This window comes from Epinephelus moara, chromosome 10, assembly GCF_006386435.1.
Source record: "Epinephelus moara isolate mb chromosome 10, YSFRI_EMoa_1.0, whole genome shotgun sequence".
In the NCBI taxonomy this organism is placed as follows: Eukaryota; Metazoa; Chordata; class Actinopteri; order Perciformes; family Serranidae; genus Epinephelus; species Epinephelus moara.
Genome location: NC_065515.1, coordinates 9,130,348 through 9,152,845, shown reverse-complemented (window position 1 = coordinate 9,152,845; position 22,498 = coordinate 9,130,348). Strand labels below are relative to the sequence as shown.

At 41.7% G+C, this 22,498-nt stretch overlaps 1 protein-coding gene across 3 annotated transcripts in view; it reads left to right on the top strand.

Moving 5' to 3' along the window:
* The first annotated feature begins 2,136 nt into the window (after positions 1-2,136).
* pbx1b (pre-B-cell leukemia homeobox 1b) overlaps positions 2,137-22,498 on the top strand; it is a 93,451-nt gene continuing 73,089 nt past the window's right edge. For 2 of the 3 annotated variants that reach the window (XM_050055169.1, XM_050055168.1), the window contains exons 1-2: positions 2,137-2,830; positions 3,621-3,694. In XM_050055169.1, coding sequence (XP_049911126.1) covers positions 2,643-2,830; positions 3,621-3,694 — 262 coding nt within the window. In that variant the 5' untranslated portion in view covers positions 2,137-2,642. The remainder of the gene's footprint in view (positions 2,831-3,620; positions 3,695-22,498) is intronic. The other variant, XM_050055170.1, reaches the window with a different exon arrangement.

Sequence of the window (22,498 nt, the reverse complement as noted above, 5' to 3'; positions counted from 1 at the left end):
ACACTGCAAAGATAAGAAAAGAGAGTCTGGCAATAAACAAAACGAAACATGTCAGTATCAGTGAAGTGTTTCAGATATGGAGAGAAAATGTTCAGCAATGTAGATTAGCCTTTTGCTAACCAAAGCCTCACAGCTGCAGCTTCAAGTTCACATTCATGTCGCTAATGTTAGCTAGAGCCTTGATCACAGCATGTCCTCCACCTCACTCCCCGCCACTACAGACCACCTCGCAGACAGAACCAAGGTCAGCGGCCGTAGTAACCTAAATCCAGCCAGCACAAACCCCAGCACACAGCCCTGACTCCCTGCCAGATCTGCAAACTTTCTGTTGCTGCCGTTACACAGGTTAGACTTGGTGCTGCTGCTGGCCACCAGTCTGCTGTGACACACTTGAGCTGGCTGAATTCGCACCGCCACATCTGCTGACCGAAAGTCTGTCTCCTGAGCTGCTGCCTGCTCGCCTCCTGGTGACGCAAACCCTTGTGGTGGGGAGTGAGGCGGAGGGACAGCAGGATGTGGTAGCTAGCTAATTCTTAGCTAGAGAGAGAGAGCTCTGCAATGGAATACGATTAAATAAATGAATGTATGGGAAACACGGGGTTACTGTATGAAGCACGTGGTTGTCTGGTGGGAGGAGCTTAGAAAAGAAAGGGGAGGGCTGCAGGAGGAGGGTCTATTTATAAATTTAGCTGTTTTTGTTTCTTGTCCAGATGTATTCCTACCCCAGTTTTAATTTCTGACCAATGCATCAGCTCAGATGGGCATTGTTTACAAGGAGAAATTTTAAAGAGGCCCTATTATGCTCACTTTTGGGGTCATATTTGTAATATTGGGGTCTAGTGGCTTTGTGTCGGAGTCATCGCGCCCCTTACCTTAACTGGTTTTCACCTCCTGAGGCTACATGAGCTGCTAAAAACACCGCCGTAACTTAAGCGTCAGTTCTCCCTTATCATTCTGAGCCTGAGTTGGAGCCTGAAAGTGAAGAAACACAAGTTAATAGACCTGAACCATTGTAGCAAAGACTGGAGCACGACGTTTGACGATGGTTACGTTTTTATTTTGTAGCCATCTTATATTTCAGATGTATGATAACTGTAATTTATCTAACATTACGTCATGGTAACAGCTGTGTGTCCACTGACATCCACTATTTAGGTGCACTTGTGGAAACTGCTGGCAAAATGCAGGTAGCAGTCATCAATATATTTAAAATGCTCCCAATAAAACACTGGCTCTCTCAAGCATCCACATACAATCCTTAATACTGTATGTGTGTCACACATGTATACATCCAGGCCGGTGATTTGCACAGCACTGTTCATACTTTGGTTCCACATTGGAGCTTCTTTTTATTTTGCCCCTCCTCCACCTCCTCCTCCTCTCTTCCCTCTGAATGGCTCTCAGTGGCGGAGGGGAGCAGCGGCAGTGAGGCAGCACTGGGCCTGAAGGGCACTTTTCAGCCTGGCCAGACACACTCGGGCCTTGCTGCTTGGCTGCGCAACATGGGTCACCGCCTTACATTAGGAGGACCCTGCCAAAGTCAGCCAAGCGGAGCCCTGCAACATACCTGAAAATGAATGAACAAAGTCGATGTTCCACTGCCTCCTGCAAGAAAACAAGCATGTTGGATTCTGTTTGCAGCATCGTGAAATGAAATATTAATATCGCAGGTGCTTTACATAAGGTGTCTCATCAGTGGATGGATTTTTCCAGCCGTAAATCTTCAATCACATTATCTTTCTAATAATTATAACAGATGAAAGGGCTGGCCGGCAGTTTTGATTAGTGTATCTTATATCTTGGCACAGTGTGGAAATGAAATGTTCTTCTGTGGAGCCCGTGGGTGCTCTTGCTGAGGTCAGAAGGGGAGACTAAAGCAGACCTTCTGTGTCAGCCTCTGTTATTTATTTGGAGTTCAGGCTCTATTCATCACCCTGTTGCCACTCTGCACTGTCTCCCCTGCTTTGGAAGGCAGCAGCCACATCTCCCAGCTTCTCCTCTGCATCCCACCTTTACAGCCCAATGATCGACGTTTCATGAGAGGCACCTCAAGGTGGGGCTAAATGGTCTTATATTCCCAATCATGTCGCGTAGGCGGAGTCTGACTCTCATGCTCTTTGCTATGCTGCTGCCTGCCCAGCCTGCACTGTATATGACAAAAGCAAAGGGGGATGGAGTGAGTGAAATAAATCCACACTTCTTATTTCTCACAGACACTTTTTTAGGGGGGTAGTAATTTGGCAGGGAGAGAGAGAGGGGGGTGTTTGGATCACTGCGCCACATTACAAGAAAACGTGTCCTAGTTCATGTTAGTAGTAGAAATCAGCAGCCTATCTCTTTTTACGCACACCCTGCTCCAGTGAAGGCAACAGCAGTTCAGATCAGATTTCACATTCAGCTCCGACCAGCTGAGAGAGACACAGCCAGAGAGCAGGAGGGCTCGTATCTCCGCTTTCCCCTCCGATACCCCCGCCAGAAAAAAACCCACACAGCCCCTGCGAGGAACAACCGGGTGCGCGGCGCAAATATTAAAAAACACCACCGGGATTTTTTCCCCTCCTCCTTTTTTTTCTTTTATGTATTTTTGCAGGATTTCAGCAGCGAGAGCGCCACAGAGAATTAGATAGAGAGAAGAAGAAGAGATGGACGAGCAGACGAGGTTGATGCACTCTCACACGGGGGTAGGCATGGCAGGGCACCCCGGCCTGCCGCAGCATATGCAGGAAGGCACCGGAGGAACGGACGGCGACGGAAGAAAACAGGACATTGGAGACATTTTACAGCAAATTATGACCATCACGGATCAAAGTCTGGACGAAGCCCAAGCCAGGTAAAGATATGCTCCGATCTTCTTCTCCTCCCGCTGTCAGGAGGAGGAGGAGGCGGCGGCAAACTAGGTTTTTAAAAAGAAAGGGGGGAAATAAAAATAAAAATATAGACATTAAAAAATATAAATTTGCAACACAGTGAGGCGAAAATGTTTTGCACAGCCTTGTGCACAAACAGAAACACCCATGGCATGCCTGCAGATCACTAGTTTGCTCCACATTGAAATAACTCGCTCCAGAGAGAGAAAATAAAAGTGTATGAATGTGGTGTTTATGACTGTGACATGCCAACGTGTCGCCCACGGAGAGTATTTTTAAAGCACTTTACACCTCAGTACAGTCAAGATGCATTCACGAGACTGGAAAATAAATTAATAAATATATAAAGCTGACATTTGATTTCCCAAATATGTCATTTCTGAGGGAAAAGTGTGAACAGCAAAATGCAACTTTATTATTCCTGATACATAATCCACTTTAAAATCACCAAAGCTGACAAAAGTGAAGCATCTCACATGTTTTGTTTTATTCAAAAAGTTGCTCAGAAAATTCAGTTCATGCACACATTTAATAATTTTAAGACAACAGATGAAGCTAAACAACATGTTCCAGCAGTTATGGAAACAGCTGGAGCACACGTGTTATTATTTATTTGGAAATCATTAATTGTGCTGTAGCATTTATGTAAAAGATAAAAATAGAAATGACAGTAAACAGCCTTGTTATTTTGGGAATCTGGAGGTTGAATATATGTTTATGTGGTTTGATTATGAAGCCACTTTTCTGTTGCAGGAAACACGCTCTGAACTGTCACAGAATGAAGCCAGCGCTTTTCAATGTCTTGTGTGAAATCAAAGAAAAAACAGGTACGTTCACATTAATTCTAATAAGAGACACAGCACTGTTGTTGTCTACGAGAAACACTGTAAGCCTCCTTAACCAGGTTAAATGAATACATACTGCACACACAGTATTTCTTCCTAATGGAGCAGGCACCAGCTCTGTGTGGGCTATTTTATCATCAAAGGGTAATTTGCTATTCAGGCACCGATTCACACAGGAGAGCCTGATGGTGGATATTCAGTCACAACACAATTCACCATATAAATTTCACTGACATGTAAGACATGTGTTTCCTCCTGTAGCTGTAAAGTCTGCGCGTTCTAACTATTTCACAATAGGAACTGTGGACAATTACCTCGAGCAGTCCTTATCAATTATCGTGTCAAAATATGAATGAGGGTTTTTTTGATGCTATTGTGGAATAATAGAGAGTATTGAGCAAAATTGTCACAAGCACGTTGATGTCTCCCCTTGTGAGTTAACTGTCAAGTCTGGTGAATACGTCTCTTTCTATTCTGTATTGTGTCTCTCTATTAAAGCAGTTGTGAGAGAGCATGTCAGCAGAATAATTGCTAGGAGAGAAATAACGTAACGTAGGAGGCGTAAGTCATGTTTCCAAATCATTCTCCTCGTGACATTTTTGAAATTGGCACAGATAGAATTCGGTGCACTTCAGACTGATAGTGCATCTTTTATTTTCCTGTCTTTACACTGATGTGCTATAGGACTCCTCAAAACTTACACTGGTGAGATATTGAGTTGCCACAGCATGCCGGTTTACTACGAGAGGCAGCGCTTCCTGTGTGTGTCACACTCATTAGTGCATGAAATCAAATGGAATGGATGGAGGATGAAGAAGATATTGTTTTCATTGTCTCCAAAGTTGCACTTGCTCATACTTGACCTCTGTGGCGGCGTCGACTGGCGCTGTTTAGATTGTCTCTCGTGTGTGATGCCATCGTCGCCTGGTGCTTTCATGGATGTTTTCATTGAGGTTTTTCATTGAAGTTCACCTCGCTGCCTTCCCCCCAAAACCCGGCAGTTTATCTTGAATCGGCCACTGCCTCAGGAGAGAGCAGGGGGCCTTTTGAAGCCTGCTGGCTCGCTCCTCTTTTTTGTTGTCTTGGTAGGTTTTTTGAGGGGGAGTGACACAGTTATGCATAGTGTTTTACTCCCTGGCGCTTCTCGGAGTTCATCCAAAGTTCGGCTCTGCTGAGAGTACAAAGTAACTTGGACCTCTTCCTGCCTGCACACCCATTCTTTTCCCTTTCAGCTGGCAACCTATAAATACAAGGTGCAGCTCACGGAGCTCCACACAGGAGATCTGCTGTTTGTCTTGTTTGTGGAGACGTTAGCTTTGTTCTGAGTTTACTAAGAAACATTTCACTGCAGTTCAAACCCTTTCTCTAATTCTGGTATAATTTTAAGATTGTTTTTATTTATTTATTTTCCTTACAATAAATTTACAATACACAAAACTTCCATTTTGAACAAGTTAATGCTTGGTTTTTGCTGTTGTGGTGTTGCCACACGTTAAAAATCATGACTTACAGTAAGAGTGCTTCAAACTCTGCTTCACCTCTGTCAGTCTCAACACGTCAGCACTGCTTTAGTGTAGCTAACTCACAGAGTGTTAAAACGTATCTAAAAAGTCTGAGAAAAAAGCATTATTTTACGCACACGTCGGGAAAAAAAAGTCATATTAAACTCTAGCTTCATTAGATCGAATCATCAAATATATAAAACATTGGAAAATTTATAATGAATACTATAATAATATTTTACCTTCACTTCCGCTGGCGAAACTGTCGAAATTCTGACAGTATTATTTTAAATGTGCCAGTTCGAAGTCGCAACATTTATTAAAAAATATGTGTGATATTTATTTTCACCTTAGTTTAAGTTTTCTTGATTTACAGAAATTCAATTGCAGATGTGACGATGGCACACGGCGTGACTAAAGTACAATAAATGTTACTTACATAAAGGAAGCACCTAGTTTATAAATAACTTTTGGCTTATCTGATTGTAATAAAATTAATTCAAACATACATGGATGGTTTGAATAACACTTTGGCAAATACTTTTCTCTGTAAGTCATTCGGCTGAAGTTCTGACATTCAAACAAAACTAATGTTCCTAACATTGGGAAGCTGGTAGGATCATGATGCCTGTAGTTTTGAAGTTGGAATACGGTCTTCAAGTTTTCTTTCTAAGTTGAGGCTTTAATGGACGGCTTAAACTGAAAGAGTCAATGATGCTACTTTTGGTAATGAAACTGACATTACCGAGGAAACAAACCTTGAACAACTTCTAGTCTCCTTTGAAATTGAATTTAAATATTTATTAAGGGTTAAAAAATGTTTGTGACCTTTTTAATTTGTTATTGTATGTAAGTTTGAAATTCAGTTGATTTATAGAAATTAAAGTTGAGACAGTCCGTGGATATTTCACTTTTCTAACGTCGGGAAGTTCTTTCTTCTCTCTGCTATCCATAGTTTTAAAGTTTTGTAGTCACTTGACATTCTGGTTTTCTTTCTCTGTATTTCACACTATAACGAGACTTTGACGGAAGTTAGTATTTTGGTCAAAGAAAGCTGATGTCATTATGGAAACACCCTGAAACCACTTAGGTCTCCTTTTGACATTTAATTTAAACATTTATTGAGGATTAAAAAATGTTCATGACCACTTAATTTCTCGTCATCCTGTAATTCTCACTTCCATTTAAGTTGTTTAAATTTTCCTGATTTGTAGAAATTAAATTAAAGTTGTGGCGGTCAGTAGATATTTTACTTTTCTAACGTTGGGAAGTTGGCAGTATGGTGGTATTTGTAGTTTTTTTAGTGGGCACCATATTAGGAATAAAAGTGGCTTTTAGGTTTTCTTTCTACACTGAGGCTTTGACAGGTAGCTGAAAGCGAAAGACTCAATGATGTCACTTTGTTTTTGTTTATTTCAGGAAACAAACCTGAAACAACTTCCGCTGTCCTTTGAAATTTAAACATTAATTCATGATTAAAAAATGTTTGTGACCTATTTGAGTTGTTATTGTTGGCTGTTTAAGTTTTCTTGATTTATAGAAATAAAATAATAGATGTGGATATTTTACTTTTCGTATGTATGTTTCGTACGTGTGTAGTTTTGAAGTTGGCAATGCATTAGTGAAAGAAATCATTTGGCTTTCATGTTCTCTCTCTATGTTGAGGTTTTGACAGACAGTGAAACGTTTGTGTTTATGTCAGTGTTACAGTAATGAAAATGGTCCTAGACAACAAACCTGAAACACCTTTCTGTCTCCTCCATGTGCGCCAGCAGCCGAACTCTCCCACCTTTAAATATTTCAGCTTACAAGTCGACCGGCCGAGTCCAACAGCTTTAGCTTCTCCCCAAAGCTGCAGTGGAGCCGCTGTAACTTCTTTGTCCCGTGCACCATGTGAGCACAGAGACAGTGTGTATCCACAGAGCTGCTGTTTGCTTGTGTATATTTTCCGTCGCTGGCTGTCCCCGGAGCGGCTGACAGCACCTGCAGGACACAATGCCAGTGTTGATCTAGGGCCTGAACTTCTGACCTACTCTGTGTATTTTTACTGGGCTGATGTGAGGGATGGCCAACAGAAATATTGTGCAGTATAAACAAGCACAATGGTGCAGCAACACCCGAGAGGAAAGGACAAGGAAGGAACACTTTATTTAAACCAGTGCCTCTTTTTTTTTTTTTTTTTGACAGACATCGGCTTCGTCTTCAGCCGGTTTCATTCCAGGCATATTTGGGTTGTCTTTTTTAGTTCAAAGGAGTAATGTTTTTCAGACACTGCATGATTGTGCGTGCGTGTGTGTGTGTGTGTGTGTGTGTGTGTGTGTGTGTGTGTGTAGTACATTCCTAAGAGGAGACGAAGCATAAAATATATAAAGCATATTAATTACTGCAGTTGATGTGTCCAAAGGTGAGAACAGCAGGTTTTGTCTGGAGAGGTTCTCACAGAAACCTTCCCAAAATATATCCAGCAGTCTGACTCCACTGCTTTTAGCCTGTGAAATCTTATCCACTATCTGAATATAAGTTAAGAGGCTGAGATATGAAATTATTCGACATGACTTAATCCAAGTTTTCCCTCTATGTAATCTATTTGTGTAAGAATACTGATATTTGGAAAGGTGGACTTTTTTCTCTTCACCATCAGTTCTTATGATTGATGAAAAGCCTCTTTAGATAAGCAAATGCTTGACAAACTGATTTGGAAAATGAGCCGCCTTGACCTCTGTAAACACTTCACCAACATCATAAATCTCTGGCAGTGTCAAACAAAACCACTCCTTGACTGAGCTGCTCAGTAAATGTGCTGCTCCGACTCGCTGTTTAATTTTTTTCCTCTCAACCTCAACAAAAGGCTGGCTTTCTTGTGGCCCGTGTTTGTGTAGTGTAAGGTTTCAAGCCTAGGGGATCCTCCATTTATAAAAATGACTAGCCGAGTGATGTAATGTTATTTTTTGAAGGGTGAAAATAGGGTGTTTTACAGAGGGCAGCCGGGTAGTGTTTGACAGGATGAAATGAGCCAGAGGTCTGATTATGGAAGGTGCATGGAAGCCTACACTACATTGACTTGTCAGTCCATTCAGATGCTTGGCATCTGCCTATTTGTATTACAGAGGCTGAACGCAGCTCAGCCCTGCATGTCACTGTGTAAACACTCCCAGCAGCCTTCATGGGGATCAGGTACGATTCCAGAAGTAGTGTGATGTGGTGTTCTGCTCAAACAATTATTGCATTAATTCATTAGTTTATAATGGAGCCCATAAAGTCCCATAAGATGATAAAATAATAACTTTATTCTGACTATATGGGCTCCGTAATTAACAGTTTTAATACTTAATTATTCTTTGAAGTCATTAATGACGCAAACTTTGTCTTGTTTAACTCTCTTTAATTTAAGGCTTTTCTTATTTTCTTTGTTTTATATCATTATAAACTGAATATTTGTGGCTTTTGGGCTGTTTGCCAGACAAAACCAGGGCTGCAACTTGGAATCCCAATATGCGCAATATCCAGACTGCAGGAGCTGGAATTCTTTGATAAAGGTAAAACATGTCACATCATACCATTATAACTGAAGCATTGTGGTGCCACAGAGATGCCCCAGCCTACAAATTATATACCAGATGTAAGTAAACATGCTTGTTTGATGCAGACCCCAGCAAAAAAATCATCATTATTATTTTTGTTAAGTGAAAATAAAATGCAAAAATTTCCTTTCCTGCTTAAACTGCGCCTCATTGCACTCCTGATATCTGTCAAAATAATAGTAATATAATTTTTCTGTCCATTAGCTAGTCAATAATTGGTTTATTGTTGCAGCTTTATTCAAAACAAGACATTTGAAGGCATCACTTTGAGTTCTGGAAAATTTGCGAGTGATATTCACATCTTATAGACGAAGCTACTGATAAACAATCCGAAATATGATCAACAACTTAATTAATATTGTAAACAAACATAAAAAGGGCAGCGATGAACTATTATATTCATTAATATGTCATTATTTTGTAATGTGGTGACAGAAGGAATTTATTTTGAATTTATTTCGAGATGCACCCTTGAGGTTCGGCGAGGCTGGGCGATATGGCGAAAATCAAATATGGCGATATTTTTAACAAATAGCTCGGTATCGATATTGCGATGATATTTTAGGGTTCACTTTTGGTGCTTTTACAAAATATTTACACAATGAGATTTTTGATAAAAAATCATCAGTAATGTGGAAATAATGAGCAAGTGGCTAAAGGCTAAGCTCAGAAAATTACGTCACTTTACTGTAAATGCAACAGTAAAAGAAAACACTATCCAAAATCTAAGCTGATATTCAGTCTCAGTAATAATAATAATAATAATAATAATAATAATATATTGTTCAGCCCTATGTGACTATCAAAAATCCCTCTGTAAAGGAGTGTGTGCTTTTAGCTTTTCTTGGCTGACTGACTGTAAGTGTAAACCAGCAGGTAGTAAAAGTGCATGTTAGCTTGTCTGTATTACGAGGCGATGTAGATGTCTGCTCTGATAGCGAGCGTCGTGTCACGGGGCTGTGCCTCCCCTCGCCCGCCCGACGACTCTGATACGTGCAGCTTTTGTCTCCCCTCTCATCCTTCCTCCTCGATGCTGATACAGCAGCATTCGGGGGGGGGGGGGGGGAGAGGAACGCCAAGCTCGCCGCCACAGCTGTTTCCCCGATCTCTCTGCTTAATCATCCACTGAGAGAGAGAGAGATAGAGAGGAAGACCTGGAGTCTAATTCTGCTCCGAGGACGTAGACAACTGAGGAGAAATGTGTTTTGATTAAGCAGCGTAAGGCATGTAGTGACTTTATACTATATTTGATGCAGAATCCTAATCACAGAATCATCAGTGAGTGACAGCATTGTAAATGGTGTGTTAATACCATTACAGTATAGAACAATGTGGTTACATTGTACATTATGCAAATTGTCAGTCGCCTAATTGATACATGTTAATCATATTAAGGAGCTTAATTATAGGAATCTTACTGTGCTGCCATTTGTTAATTAACACTGACATCACATGTATGAGGAAAGTGATCTATTTTTTTTTTCTCCCCGTGCCGTGATAGCCTCCCCTCGTCCTCCAGCACTGTATTGTTTTTATATTTTTAACTGGTATATTTTCAGAATTTCCTGAACTGATGAATGATTTTTTCCCTCTTGGCTGAAGGCCACTGGAATGCAGTTTAGAAAAATTACATTTAGCTCGGAGCAGCCCTGCCAGTGTGGAGATTACAGAATGAAGGCAAGATCCAAGTAGACTCGTAAAAGAGCGCGGGCCTCAATCTTTTACCTGAATGTCGACTCCTGTGCTCAACGCATTGCTTAAATATCACTGTTCTGCCATTTACCTTGTTCGAGGCTCTCTTTGCAATCTCGGTCCCTGCAGGTTCGGTCTGCCTTTTTTTATACACAGGCCTTCTTAATATGTTACGAATTTAATCAAGTCTGCAAATTTGTTATGCACGTTAAATTGAACATGCAATGGCACATTTGGATGTGGTTGCCATACCAACCCCCCAGGAGTTCATTTTCCATAATGTAGTGTTTGGAATCTCATTTCCTCCACTTTCCCCCGCTGCTACTTGCAGACGCCACCTCCAGGCTTCCACTGTATGTTCACTATGAAAGAGGCTCGGCTGCCACAGCTTTCAAACACTGGAGGGAGGGAGAAAGAGAAGAGAGAGGGAGAGAGAGGCCTCTCTCCACGTAGTGGAAATGACACAAATTAATATACACTACTTAAACCAGACCAAGATTAATGGTTCCCTTTCGCTGCAGCTTAGTCCCACTGTCAGTTGCCGGGTGCTCGTTGGACAAAATCAACACTAATCAACATTTATTCCACTTTTGCCCTGGGCTCTCAGGAGTCTGGCAGGACTGCGTTACCCCCCCCTCTTCCCTCCCAGCAATCCACCCCTCCCTTCGTCCGTCTCGCTACGCTTTTCACCTCTCATCCAGCTCCTCCATACATCACCCTCCTCACACCGCTCGGCTCCTCAGAGGAGAGTGCGCCCCCTCCTATCAGGCCACATTAGAGTCATGATAGATTTTCTCTTTTCATTTGCATCTGATATTTAACACAGCAAAGCAGTTGCTCTGTCACTTTACAGTACAAGTATGTGTGTGTGTGTGTGTGTGTGTGTGTGTGTGGGTATATACACACTAGGTCTATACAAGTGTGTACACGCAGGCTTTTGTTCGTGTGTGTTTTTGAAACAGTCACTTCAGCCAGTAATCTTATCTGCACTCAGTTGCCACTGCATTATGAGAAACAGGATATGCATTAACTGAGTGTGTGTCAGGTGGTGTGTTTATACAACACTTCATTTTCTGGAAAGTAGCATTTTAAAATACCCACGACCGGGAAACTGAACTCCAAGGTCACGCTGTAAGGCAAACTTATCACATGAGTGTTTTCTAAAGAACTCTATGTTTCACCCTAAAAGTGCAGTGTCGCAGTCAGTGCTGTGCATCATAAATATCCTTTTGATTTCTGTGAGTGGCATCCACAGATCTGCTGACTCCTCTCTCAGCAGCAGCAGCAGCAGCATCCGTCCTCACAGAGCCACATTAAGCATCCCGCGAAGGCTCATAATTGGTCGAGCTAATGCAGCCCGCAATTCCACTGCTGCTACTCATCTCTTTGTCATTCCACCGGCTGCGATGAAAACACACTCAGAGGGACGATTATTAAGAAACATCTCGAACATTTAACAGTGTCTACATCCTCAATGTAAATATTCAGTTTACTCTATTCTTATAGCTGAAGAACAACGGCATGTCTGAGTCACATCAACCATTAATGATTATGTTCACTATCAGTGTATTTATTCTTCTTATTGTTACAATAACTTTGATATAACACAGAAGTTTGTGTCCTAATTTACAATTTTGTGCTGCTGACATACAAACAATTCATTAAATGCAGAAATATAGTGTCATGCTGCGTATAAATAGCACTGATTAATTAGTCTGATATGATATTGATCTGATAGGGCTGTGAATTCTATTCCAGATTTTAACCACTGTCCAAATGTGAAAAAAAAATCAAATATTCCGTCTGTAACAGGGCGACTGCAGGTCCTTAAAAGTCATAAAATGCCATAAATGTAACTATAATAGGTCTTAAAAGTCATTAAAAAGTCTTAAATTGGAGTTTGTTAAGTCTTAATTGCCATGAGCATCTGATCTAATTTCATGTATCCATCGTTTAATATGTTTCTGTCAATATGAGTGAAGCTCTTCTGTGTGAAACTCCACATTTCTGATGTTACAAATCTTTAAACTCGGGCTCAGGATTTTAAAATCAGGAAATGTAGATGGATCAAACTTTTTCAGCAGCCAGTTTAAAACCTTTTTAAAACTTTTGGTTTTTTGAAATTAAAAAAACAATATATATTTTTGGTGACTTATCTGACCCAGGCACATTACAAAATCCGTACATTCTACTCAATCGGAACGGGGCACGCGTGACTCCACAGAGATGAGAAGGAAACAAGATGGCGCACTTGTAAGATACTTCCAGACACTGTATGTGTGACATATTTTATCATACCGATTTATCAGACTTATGGATGCTGAGCCATTCGGAGGTTGCTTCTGGGCTAGATGTAGCCTGTGGGCTGCTAATTGAATAGGCCAGCTTTAAACCTCATACTGTGTTTTTACTTTATACCTGCACTTACCTGTTGGCAAAATGTAGATTAACCTAGCTCACTCTAAAACCTCCCCCTGCACTGGAGTACATATATATACCTTTGTGTTTACCTGCATTGTTTATACACGAAAAAGATTATTTGTCCAAAAATCTGTCTTAAATTTGCTTAAAAATGATCTTAAAAAGGTCCTAAAAAGTATTAAGTTTAAACTTCTGATAATAGTTTGACCTATGGGGCGACCTCTAGCTCACCTGAGTGTGTGCCCCATACAGATGGAGGCCTTTGCAGCAGCCGGGGTTCAATTCCGCACGTCATCCCTCCCCTCTAAGCTGTACTATCAATAAAGGGAAAATGCCCCCCCAAAAATAATTCTAAAAAAGTAATAATAACAATTTGTCCAGTATTCAAAATTCAGTGTATGAATGCGACAGGTGGTGCTCTGTACTCCAGCGGGGGTGTTTGTAAAACGCAAAAATGGAGAAAACTAGCACGCCATGCTAAACGGATCATTATAAGACGAAACCAAAGTGCCGTGAGGATTTCGCATTTAACACCATGGAAGAAAAATTGTGGATAAAAGTGGCTGTTTGCTGACTTCATAAAATGTAACATCCTTACAGTAACGTTAGCCTGTCGCTGAAGTGACGCAGCGAAGGCACCGCAAATTAAGTCAATTCTACATCAATGAATAAAGTTTCAATTTATATTTTGAATTTTTTCTGTAAAAGCATGATTGGATTTTCTGACAGCAAGAAATGTGCTGATCACAATTTAGTTTTACTTTCTGATTTCCATTCATGCAGCTATTGTCTTACCCACTTGTTCTTATTACGGGAGCTTGATGTGCTGGATCTATTCCCAGCATGCATTGGGCGGGTGCCAGGGAAACACCCTGAACTGGCGAACGGTCCATCACAGCAGCTCAGATTTTATTAACGTCCAGTAATCTGAGGTGGATCCCCTCCTACAGCGGGCTCACATTTAGAGATTGCATGTTGCTTTATTTATCTCGGAAGATGAAATTGTGCAAACAGCTGATGCCTCTTTTCCTACTTTGCCAAGATATTCAGCGCAGTGTTGTCCATCTTGTAGCATTGCATGGCCAGAGGCATTGTCATGGCACCAACTGGCCTCATTGAAGTGACACCGAGTGCTTTGTCAGCTTTGTGTCTCAGGTGCCAACCTGCGCTTCCCAAAATAAACTGTCATGCAATGTGGCAGGACAGAAAAATGTAGGAGCATGTTGGGGCCCGGCGCCCCCCTGAAAGGAAACAAATGTTCCATAGCACAAATGTATTGTGGTTTTGGACGCCTTCCCAGCGCCGACACCAGCGACATGGTGGGGAACTTAAAGCGTGCAGTGTGATCGTCTGCAGCATCAGCAGGGGTCACAGCAGGTGGGATCTCAAAACTTGGAGTTTCTCTGCATTGACGACGCCTTTTATTTATTTTTTAAGTGATTTTATTTCACTGTGGACCTGTTAGAGTTTGACAGCTCTTTGTTATTTGCAGACATCCTCCGCCAGAAATAGCTTATGCTTACTGTAGTTAGCTCCTCTTCCTGTTTTATAAATGGTCTGTCATTTTCTCTCCGCGGTGCAACATTACACCAGGAGAGCTAACGGAGGATGTGCACTTGGTTGAAGTCACTTTCAGGCTGATGTCAGGAGGCTGGAAAGGGTGAGCATGTGGAAAGTCACATGCAGAGACGCCTAAGCGACCTCCAAACTGTAACCACTGGCCGTATCTGCCCTGTTGGATTTGGCCCTGAGCGTGTGATTCCTGTTAGATCTCGGTGTGGCCTGTGTGCTCTGTAGCTGCCGTGACATTTTTATGACTAGTGGACTGAAGTAAAGGTGGGAGTCACAAAGGCTTGAAATGGAAGTTCAGTCCTCACCTCCATAATGAGGAACCAGCAGCTAATCATGCAGACAAAGGGAAGGATTCTGTAGCCTGACAGAGGGAGAGCTATAATGATGTTTCACTAAACATGGAGCTCAGAGCTGGAGAGGTTGGGATGTGAACAGTGTTTGAGTCAGGATGGTCGAGGAGGGGGTGAGATGGGCCCATTACTACCTTGGTAGGGGGTCACTGCTTCATCTAAACAAGAAAATACAAAATACTGTTAATGCTAAAATGATGTAAGAGCTGGCATTATGTTAGATATATAACTAGTTTCATTTTTGAGTCCACTGAACAACTGAGAAGACACAAAGAGACAATCCTCGCCTACATGTTAATGCTATAGACTGATGTTTCTCCAATGACAGATTCAGACTACACAGTATCATCCGGATTAGAGCTCAGTGGATGTCGGCTGCATCAGTTGATTGTTTTATCCTGTGCAGTGTGTCATAGTAGACAATAGATGTGTCACAAATCCAGAAATTTAGCAATTGATACCCATACCAGTGGAATTCCACAACTCTCGATACCCAATTCGATACCACGATGAAAAACAAAAACCATAAGTCACAGGGACTTAAACATACACCCCTTTATTAAAAATATTTAAAGTCAGTTTAATTTAAATTTGATGATTAATCCCCAATCGTCTACCTCAAACTCAAAGTGCTAGTCTGTGTGGGTTCATGTGGGAGATTTTGTGGGCGAGGAAACATTAATATGTAGTCTACAGTTTATTAACATATCTCTCCTTCATTGGTGTTATTGTTAAACACTTGTACATGAAAGATGTGATGGTTGATCTTTGTGGCACTGTGATTGGACGGCTCAGTAAAAATTGACACTGACGAGCACAGTGTTTTACTCAAAGCTGAACATGCCGGCGTTTGTAGCATGGCGTAAGAACATGGTGCTCCCATTGTCAAGAACTAAGAAAATTCGATGACCGCTTGCAGTCTTCTTCATTATCTTCATAATGATGTTGTTCTTCCGTGCTGTTGGGTGTTCCTCTTCTTCCTTTGGCATTTAACAGCGGGCTAAAACACTTGTAGGCGTATATGCTGCCCTGTCAGGCCCAGGAGAATTACATCCTCTGCAAATATGATACCGGAAAACAACGGGTACTGTCACAATTTTGGCGTTGACTTGCTACCGAAGAATCGGTTCACGTAACATCCTTAATGGACGACAACTGACACTGCTTGACACTGCACAACAGAAAAACTAGCATATTTGAATTTTTTTTTCCTTCCCCAGTGTATTCCCTCTTGGCTGTAACTTTGACCAATAGGAGCTAAGAGCACTCCTCAACTGTAAACATGCTGAAGCCAAAGAGGAATGGCGTTGGCGTCGTTTTAGCACTTTGTAAATGAAAGATCGCAAATTTCTGATACCAACAGTATCTCTCACTCAATGAAAATAACACGTTGCAAGTAATGCAGAATTCATCGCACTGTGAGCAGCCACAGTCCATTCTTTGTAAATTTGCCTGGGTCGTTGTTGCGACGAAGTGCGCAGGATCAAACTCTGCGATACCAGTAGTGCTGGAACACAGTTTGTATGGTATCTACCGAAGTGGCGCTCCACGATTTACGTTTCCAAGTTACGTTGGTTAGGTTTAAGAAAACAAACATGGTGTCAACCTGCTTTAAAATAACTTGGTTTCATGTTGTTGTGAACACCAGTCTCCTGGGCGAGAGTCCTGTGTTGTTTGACCAATCTGCAACCCCAACTTGCGACATTACATAGATTTTTGAGCTTTATACTAACTCCTCCTGTCAGTGCATTGGTCATGTGATTACAGCATTCCCCATTACATGGGTTGCACACAAATTACTGATTAATAACTCTGTGATTTGTACTTTTCATCAACAGTGCATGAGAACAGCCTAAAAAAATAATACAGGTTAAATCACTCATTGCTTCCAGTTTCTGAAACGTCAGGACTTTTCTGTGTTTTATATAATTGTAAACTGAACTTGTTTGTGTTTTTGGGTGGACAAGATAAGCAATTCAAAAGCATCGCCACTGTGACGGGCACTTTTTACTATTTTCTGACATTTTATACACCAAACGATTATGAATCAATCAAAAAAATAATAATTGGGAGATTAATTGATAGTCAGCGTAATCATTAGTTGGCGTTCTAACAGCCAGCTGGCCACCCTGTCATTGCTCTCCCCGCTGATAAATTCACATTGCTCCTGCCTCTGCTGTAAAGAGATTGTGTTGATAAGTTAATATTCCGACAACAGAGACGAGATAAAGAGGTTTTAGGAGTTTGGAGGATAGCGTAACCTTGATAAAACGCTCATCTCAGTGACATTGATTTTCACCATCCATCTTCATCTGATATGAAGTATGCAAATGGTGGCATCGGCTGGGAGTGGAGTACAGTGCTGTTAAATGGGCCATTTCAAATGTTCTTTGTACTATGCTGACTTCCAAAAAATTCACTGTCAGCCAGCTCGGCGCATGCTGAAGTCTTTCTGGAGACGCTTTTCCACCTTTATCCTATATCGTCTTCCATTTATTCCACTTCTCTTCCCCCCTTTTTTCCCTCCCTTCCCCATCTTCTCCCTTCCCCTCTTCTTGCATGCTATACAAATTAGGTATATATACTGACAGTGTCAGAATGGCTACTCATGAAATATTAACAGCTTGTAGAGAATTTTACATTTTACATTTCTTTTTAACTATGTCAGCACAGCCTGTGGAACATTTATTTGTGTGAGTTCAGGCAGGCTATTACCCTACCAGCTTTTTTTTTCATGTTTTAGATGATATCCATCACCCCTCTTGCCACATGCATGAAGTCTACCTCACCTCAAATATCCCAGTGTATTTATTTCTACCTACCACATCCTGGGTACATGATCTCTGGATACAATATCCTGAGTGTAACAAGGTGTTTATTGCCTTATGAAAGTGGTAATTATCCCTTTATGAGTAAGATAAGACCAAATATGTTGCATTAAACAACATATGGGCAGTTGTTAAAACGCCTGCATGGAAGGTAAAACCTGAACTGACTGTGATAAACACTGAGTCCAATTAGAAGTTGTCATGGATCAGTATTCCTCGACATAAATCTGTGTGTCTGAGAGGCATCTTTTTAATTTTTTAATTTATTTTTTTGTTCTCGCTTGTCTGATGGTTTATTTTCTTCTTTTTTTAAATCTCTTTTAACCGCTGGTGTCCAAACGCATTCAGCTCAGTGGGCGGGGATGGCCTCTCTCTTTCTGCCTTTTTGTTGGATGGCCCCTATAAAGATGGAGCTGTCAATCATCTGCAGGCTTCCTGAGTCCTGAGAGGCAGCGTCAGTTCTCAGTGAGGGACTGGAACAATGACTTTTGTTGTGACACATGTGCATTTGTGTTGAGCATTCTGTGGACAGTGTGTTAGCCTTTAATTAAATTCATCCTTTGGTTCTGAATGACGCTGAAGGGAGGCGCGCAGATGGTTGTTCAAATAACTGAAATGATTGAATATAGAGGTCAGTTAGATCCTGTTTTGTTAAAAGATAAGCACTTTATTGGAACTTTGTTCTTATTTTCATGGCTTTGCTCTTCATTTCTGTCCCTTATGGTGATATTGAACTTAAAATATCTGCTGAGAGCTGGGAACTAGGGTTGTAGTCAACCAAAAAAAAATCTTCTATCCACTCTTACACCATTTGATTGGTCGATGGGAAAAAACAAAAAGGCAGGCGTAGTTTTAAAGTTCTTTGCAATGGGAGTGTCGCATATTTACAACATGGTACAAACACCAGCAGGCTGACGAGGCGCTGAGCGTCTGTTCGGCTTCGAGCACTGCATGTTTGGTGTTTTTTTTCTGGTCGCCGAGAGTTAAATATGTAAAACTTTTGGTAAAACACTGCACACTGCGTCAGCCTTCCCTTCATCCAGAGCAGGTACTCCACCTTATGCCTTCATTTTTATTTCTGCAGATATTCCATATTTTAGCAACCACAAACCAAAGCATCTTATCTGAAAAAACACAAAACCTCCAAAGCGCTTTGACACTCCCAGCTGGGTTTTTTCAGGAGAGCGCCTTTTTCAGGACGCACACCCTTTAAAAGTAACACCAGTGATTGTCTGTCCAATGTTGGGGGTGGTTACCTCTCTAAATTCTGAGGTTTTTGCAGGTCTGTGAACGCAGCCCAAGCAGGACTCTTGATGAGTTCATTTTTCGTCAGCAGCAGTTTGTGCAGTTTGAGTCGTGGGGTGGATAATTGCTCAGTTGAGGGAAGTCAGTGCATACTTTTAGAACCAACCCGATGAACAGTTAAGTTTCAGTTTTACTGCTCCTTGTGTTCTGCTGTTCTGTCTGTGCCCAGATTACGCTCTACACTCTGGGAGTGTGTTGCAAAGAATAACCGAATGGTAACAGCGCTCCTGATCAACGGTCCAGCTTCAAAAATAAAAAATCTATACATGGCGGCAGATGCTATTATGGTGGCGCACTGCTGCAAATAAATGAATTTGTGGGAAACCGTGACAACCAATTGACCAACCGTCCAAAAGGTGTCGGCCCAACTGGGAACACAAAGTCCGACGGGGCAAGAAACACAACCAGACAATCATAGAAGTTCTGAGAAGGGAACATTAGCCCTTAACGAGGGGTCATGAGTATGCATGGCTAGTAGAGTTACGAGATATGTTAAGCTCGACAGAAACAAAACAAATCTCACCAGAACCATCATCTCGGTTTGTCTTTCCACTGTTCCCACAATCTCCAACTCTGCTTTGGTTGGAATAATGAACGAGTTGGATGAAAAAGTATACCACATCTACTCACTGTTTATAGCAGCAGTTATTTCGATAGTAGACCATTAAATTAGCAAAAAAACGTGACAAAAATTGCCATAAAGGGTATATAGCAAAATCTGTTGACAGCGGACGCAAATATATTATATTGTCATTATCAATTAATTTGCCCATTATTTTCGATTAATGGTTTTGTTTATAAAATGTCAATAAATAGTGAAATTATTTTTTAGACAAAGGAAAACATCAACACATTTAAGAAGCAAATGTTTGCCCTTTTTTTTGCCTTAAAAGAAAAACTAAAAAATGATCAAATTATCAAAATAGTTGCCAATTAATTCTCTGTCGATTGACTGATCGATTGATCAACTAATCGTTGCAGCCCTACACCCAACTCTAAGATGAAGATGTAGAATATTTCTTCAGTGATTGTTTTGTTGCTGTAAAAAATAAACGGAGGGAAATGAGTTGATGAGGTGTATCCTCCTCTCTTATCATATGTAGCTGGGACTCCTCTTGACTAATGATGATGTGTGGCACAGGTAGCTGTCAGCGAGGCATGATTAATTAAAAGGGAAACTAGGCCAATTAGTCATATTGTTCTAACTGTGGTCAGTGAGCACTGCTGATGCCTCCACACCCTCCACTGTACCCAGACATCCATAACATGTTGGCTTCTGCAGCTATTTGTGAGAAGACTCATCAGCTCCAGGGGAGTTTTTTTTATCAGCGTCTCTCTGCTCAGACTGTCTCAACACAGACCTGATAACAATTAGGTGGCGTCTGCTTTGGAACGGGGCTCAGAATATATGAGCGTGCCAAGCGAGGTTGACATAATGAACGGATCCAGCGCAGAGGAGAGCGCTCGAGTGTCTGCCGAGTTTGAAGTCTCGGAGAAGCACGGAGCCTTTTGCCACTAACATACAGTTAAAGCTGCATTTGATTTTCTGTGTTTGTGTTTTTGGAGGTCCAGCAATGCAACAGTGATTAGCATTGTTGAGAAGCCAGTGGCTAACAGCGTTGCTTTCAGTGCTCTCTGCCTGAGGCTTCTCAGCTGCCAGCTGTGGGTCTCACTGCAGGCCCAGTGAAGAGAGCAGAAGTCTTGTTTGTGTTGGACTGCAGTGTTGCTCCCAGCGTGCAGCCTGGCCCTTGTCAGCGGCCCTGTCATATCTGTCTCGGGCCTGTCCCGACAGCCAACCCGGACTCCCGCGTCACAAAGGCGGGCTCATCCTAGGAGAGACAGGTGTCAGCAACCCGCCACCCCCCTCCTCACACTCATCCAGGCAGATGCCTGCTGCGACGGAGCCACATATTTGAAGCTGAGCAACTTAGAAAGAAGGGTCATCTCTGCCACCCATTCACAGTCGCTATATCGCAAGAGACCCAAGCTCCATCAGCGTGTGAGAGCGCTCATGTCAGATACGGAGCATCCACCAGAGGAGACTGTCCCAGTCCAAGAGCATTACAGACTGGGGCTGCGTCCTGACTGACTGACACGCTGACTGACAGCTTTATTGTGTCCTTTGAGGAACGGGGATGAAAGGCTCTCGTGAAGAGGCCTTACAAACACAGACCATACTCAGCCGTGCTCGGGAAGAATTACTTGTTCCTTTGTATGCATTGTTGTTTCTTTGTATAGAGTCCACGTCTTTTAGCTGACAACACTCTTTTTCTAATTGTACAAAAGCCGCCACGGAGGAATCTGACATGTTATATTGTGACTACAAAGCTTCAGGCCCAAGGACTCGGGAATCAGGAATTTCATGAGGAATTCTTATTAGCTTGTCTTTTTCAAGATAAAAGCAGGGTAATGATACTGCAGTTTATTTTTTCCATATGGGTGGGGACACTAGTGCTGAGCCAAGCTACGGTTCTAGCAAGCATAGCACCAAATATGTCCATATGTTGTTATGCAGCCCAGTTTTATTGAGCAACTGCAGTGCTGCCTGTGGCAACAAACACCTTGATCCCAGCATGATTAGTGCGTATATACAGGTTTTGAAAACGTGGAAAAACCTGCAAAATATAGGTGATAGACTGCTTAATCATTGCCTGTTTTTTTCTGGTGTTTCACGTTCGGCATTGCAAATGTGCCGGAAAGGACGGTTAGTAAACAGTAGGAAGCAGCATGGAGGCCAGTGAAAAATGTTCAAGTGGTTACTTAGTTTTTTCACATCTGTTACTTTTTATGTCTCTCTTTCAAACACTGTGCCAAATAATTAGGAACGATGTTTGAACACTACTCGAATAGAGACAGACAAAGAACAAAATCACTGTCACATGTTATTCAGTCTAATTACCATTTACGTTCGGAACCTCACCTGGCGTTAGTAACCTGACCACTGCAGAGCTGGAGCTGATAGATATCTGTGGCTATAAATGCCATTGTAACCTTTCCCACTAAAGAATAAAGCAAGATGTTGGTGAGTATGCGTATCATATCAACGTTTCTAATATGACATAGTATATGACCTGACATTGTCGGTGAAAGGTGAAGGGGATGGTGTCTGGCAGGCTGCATGTCACATTTTGAGACCAGCTTTTTAGCCACGAGAGACATCCATCGCTCCTTTTCCTGCATGGATTGTGTCCTCAGAACTGGATATTTTTTGGGGCATTTTAGCCTTTAATTGATAGGACAGTCAAGTGTGAAAGGGGGAGAGAGAGAGAGAGGGAGTGACATGCAGCAAAGGGCCACAGGCTGGAGTCGAAGCTGGGCTGCTGCGGCGACAGCTTTGTACATGGGGTGCCTGCTCTCCCACTAAACCACCAGTGCCCCAGAACTGGATATTTTAAAGGGCCAGTGTGTAATATTTGGCATGGTTTATTGTCAAATCTGAATCTGAATCTGAATATTCTACCCATTAATATGTTTATATAAGTGTATAATCACTATAAAATAAAATTCGTTTGGTTTTCGTAGCCTTATAATTATG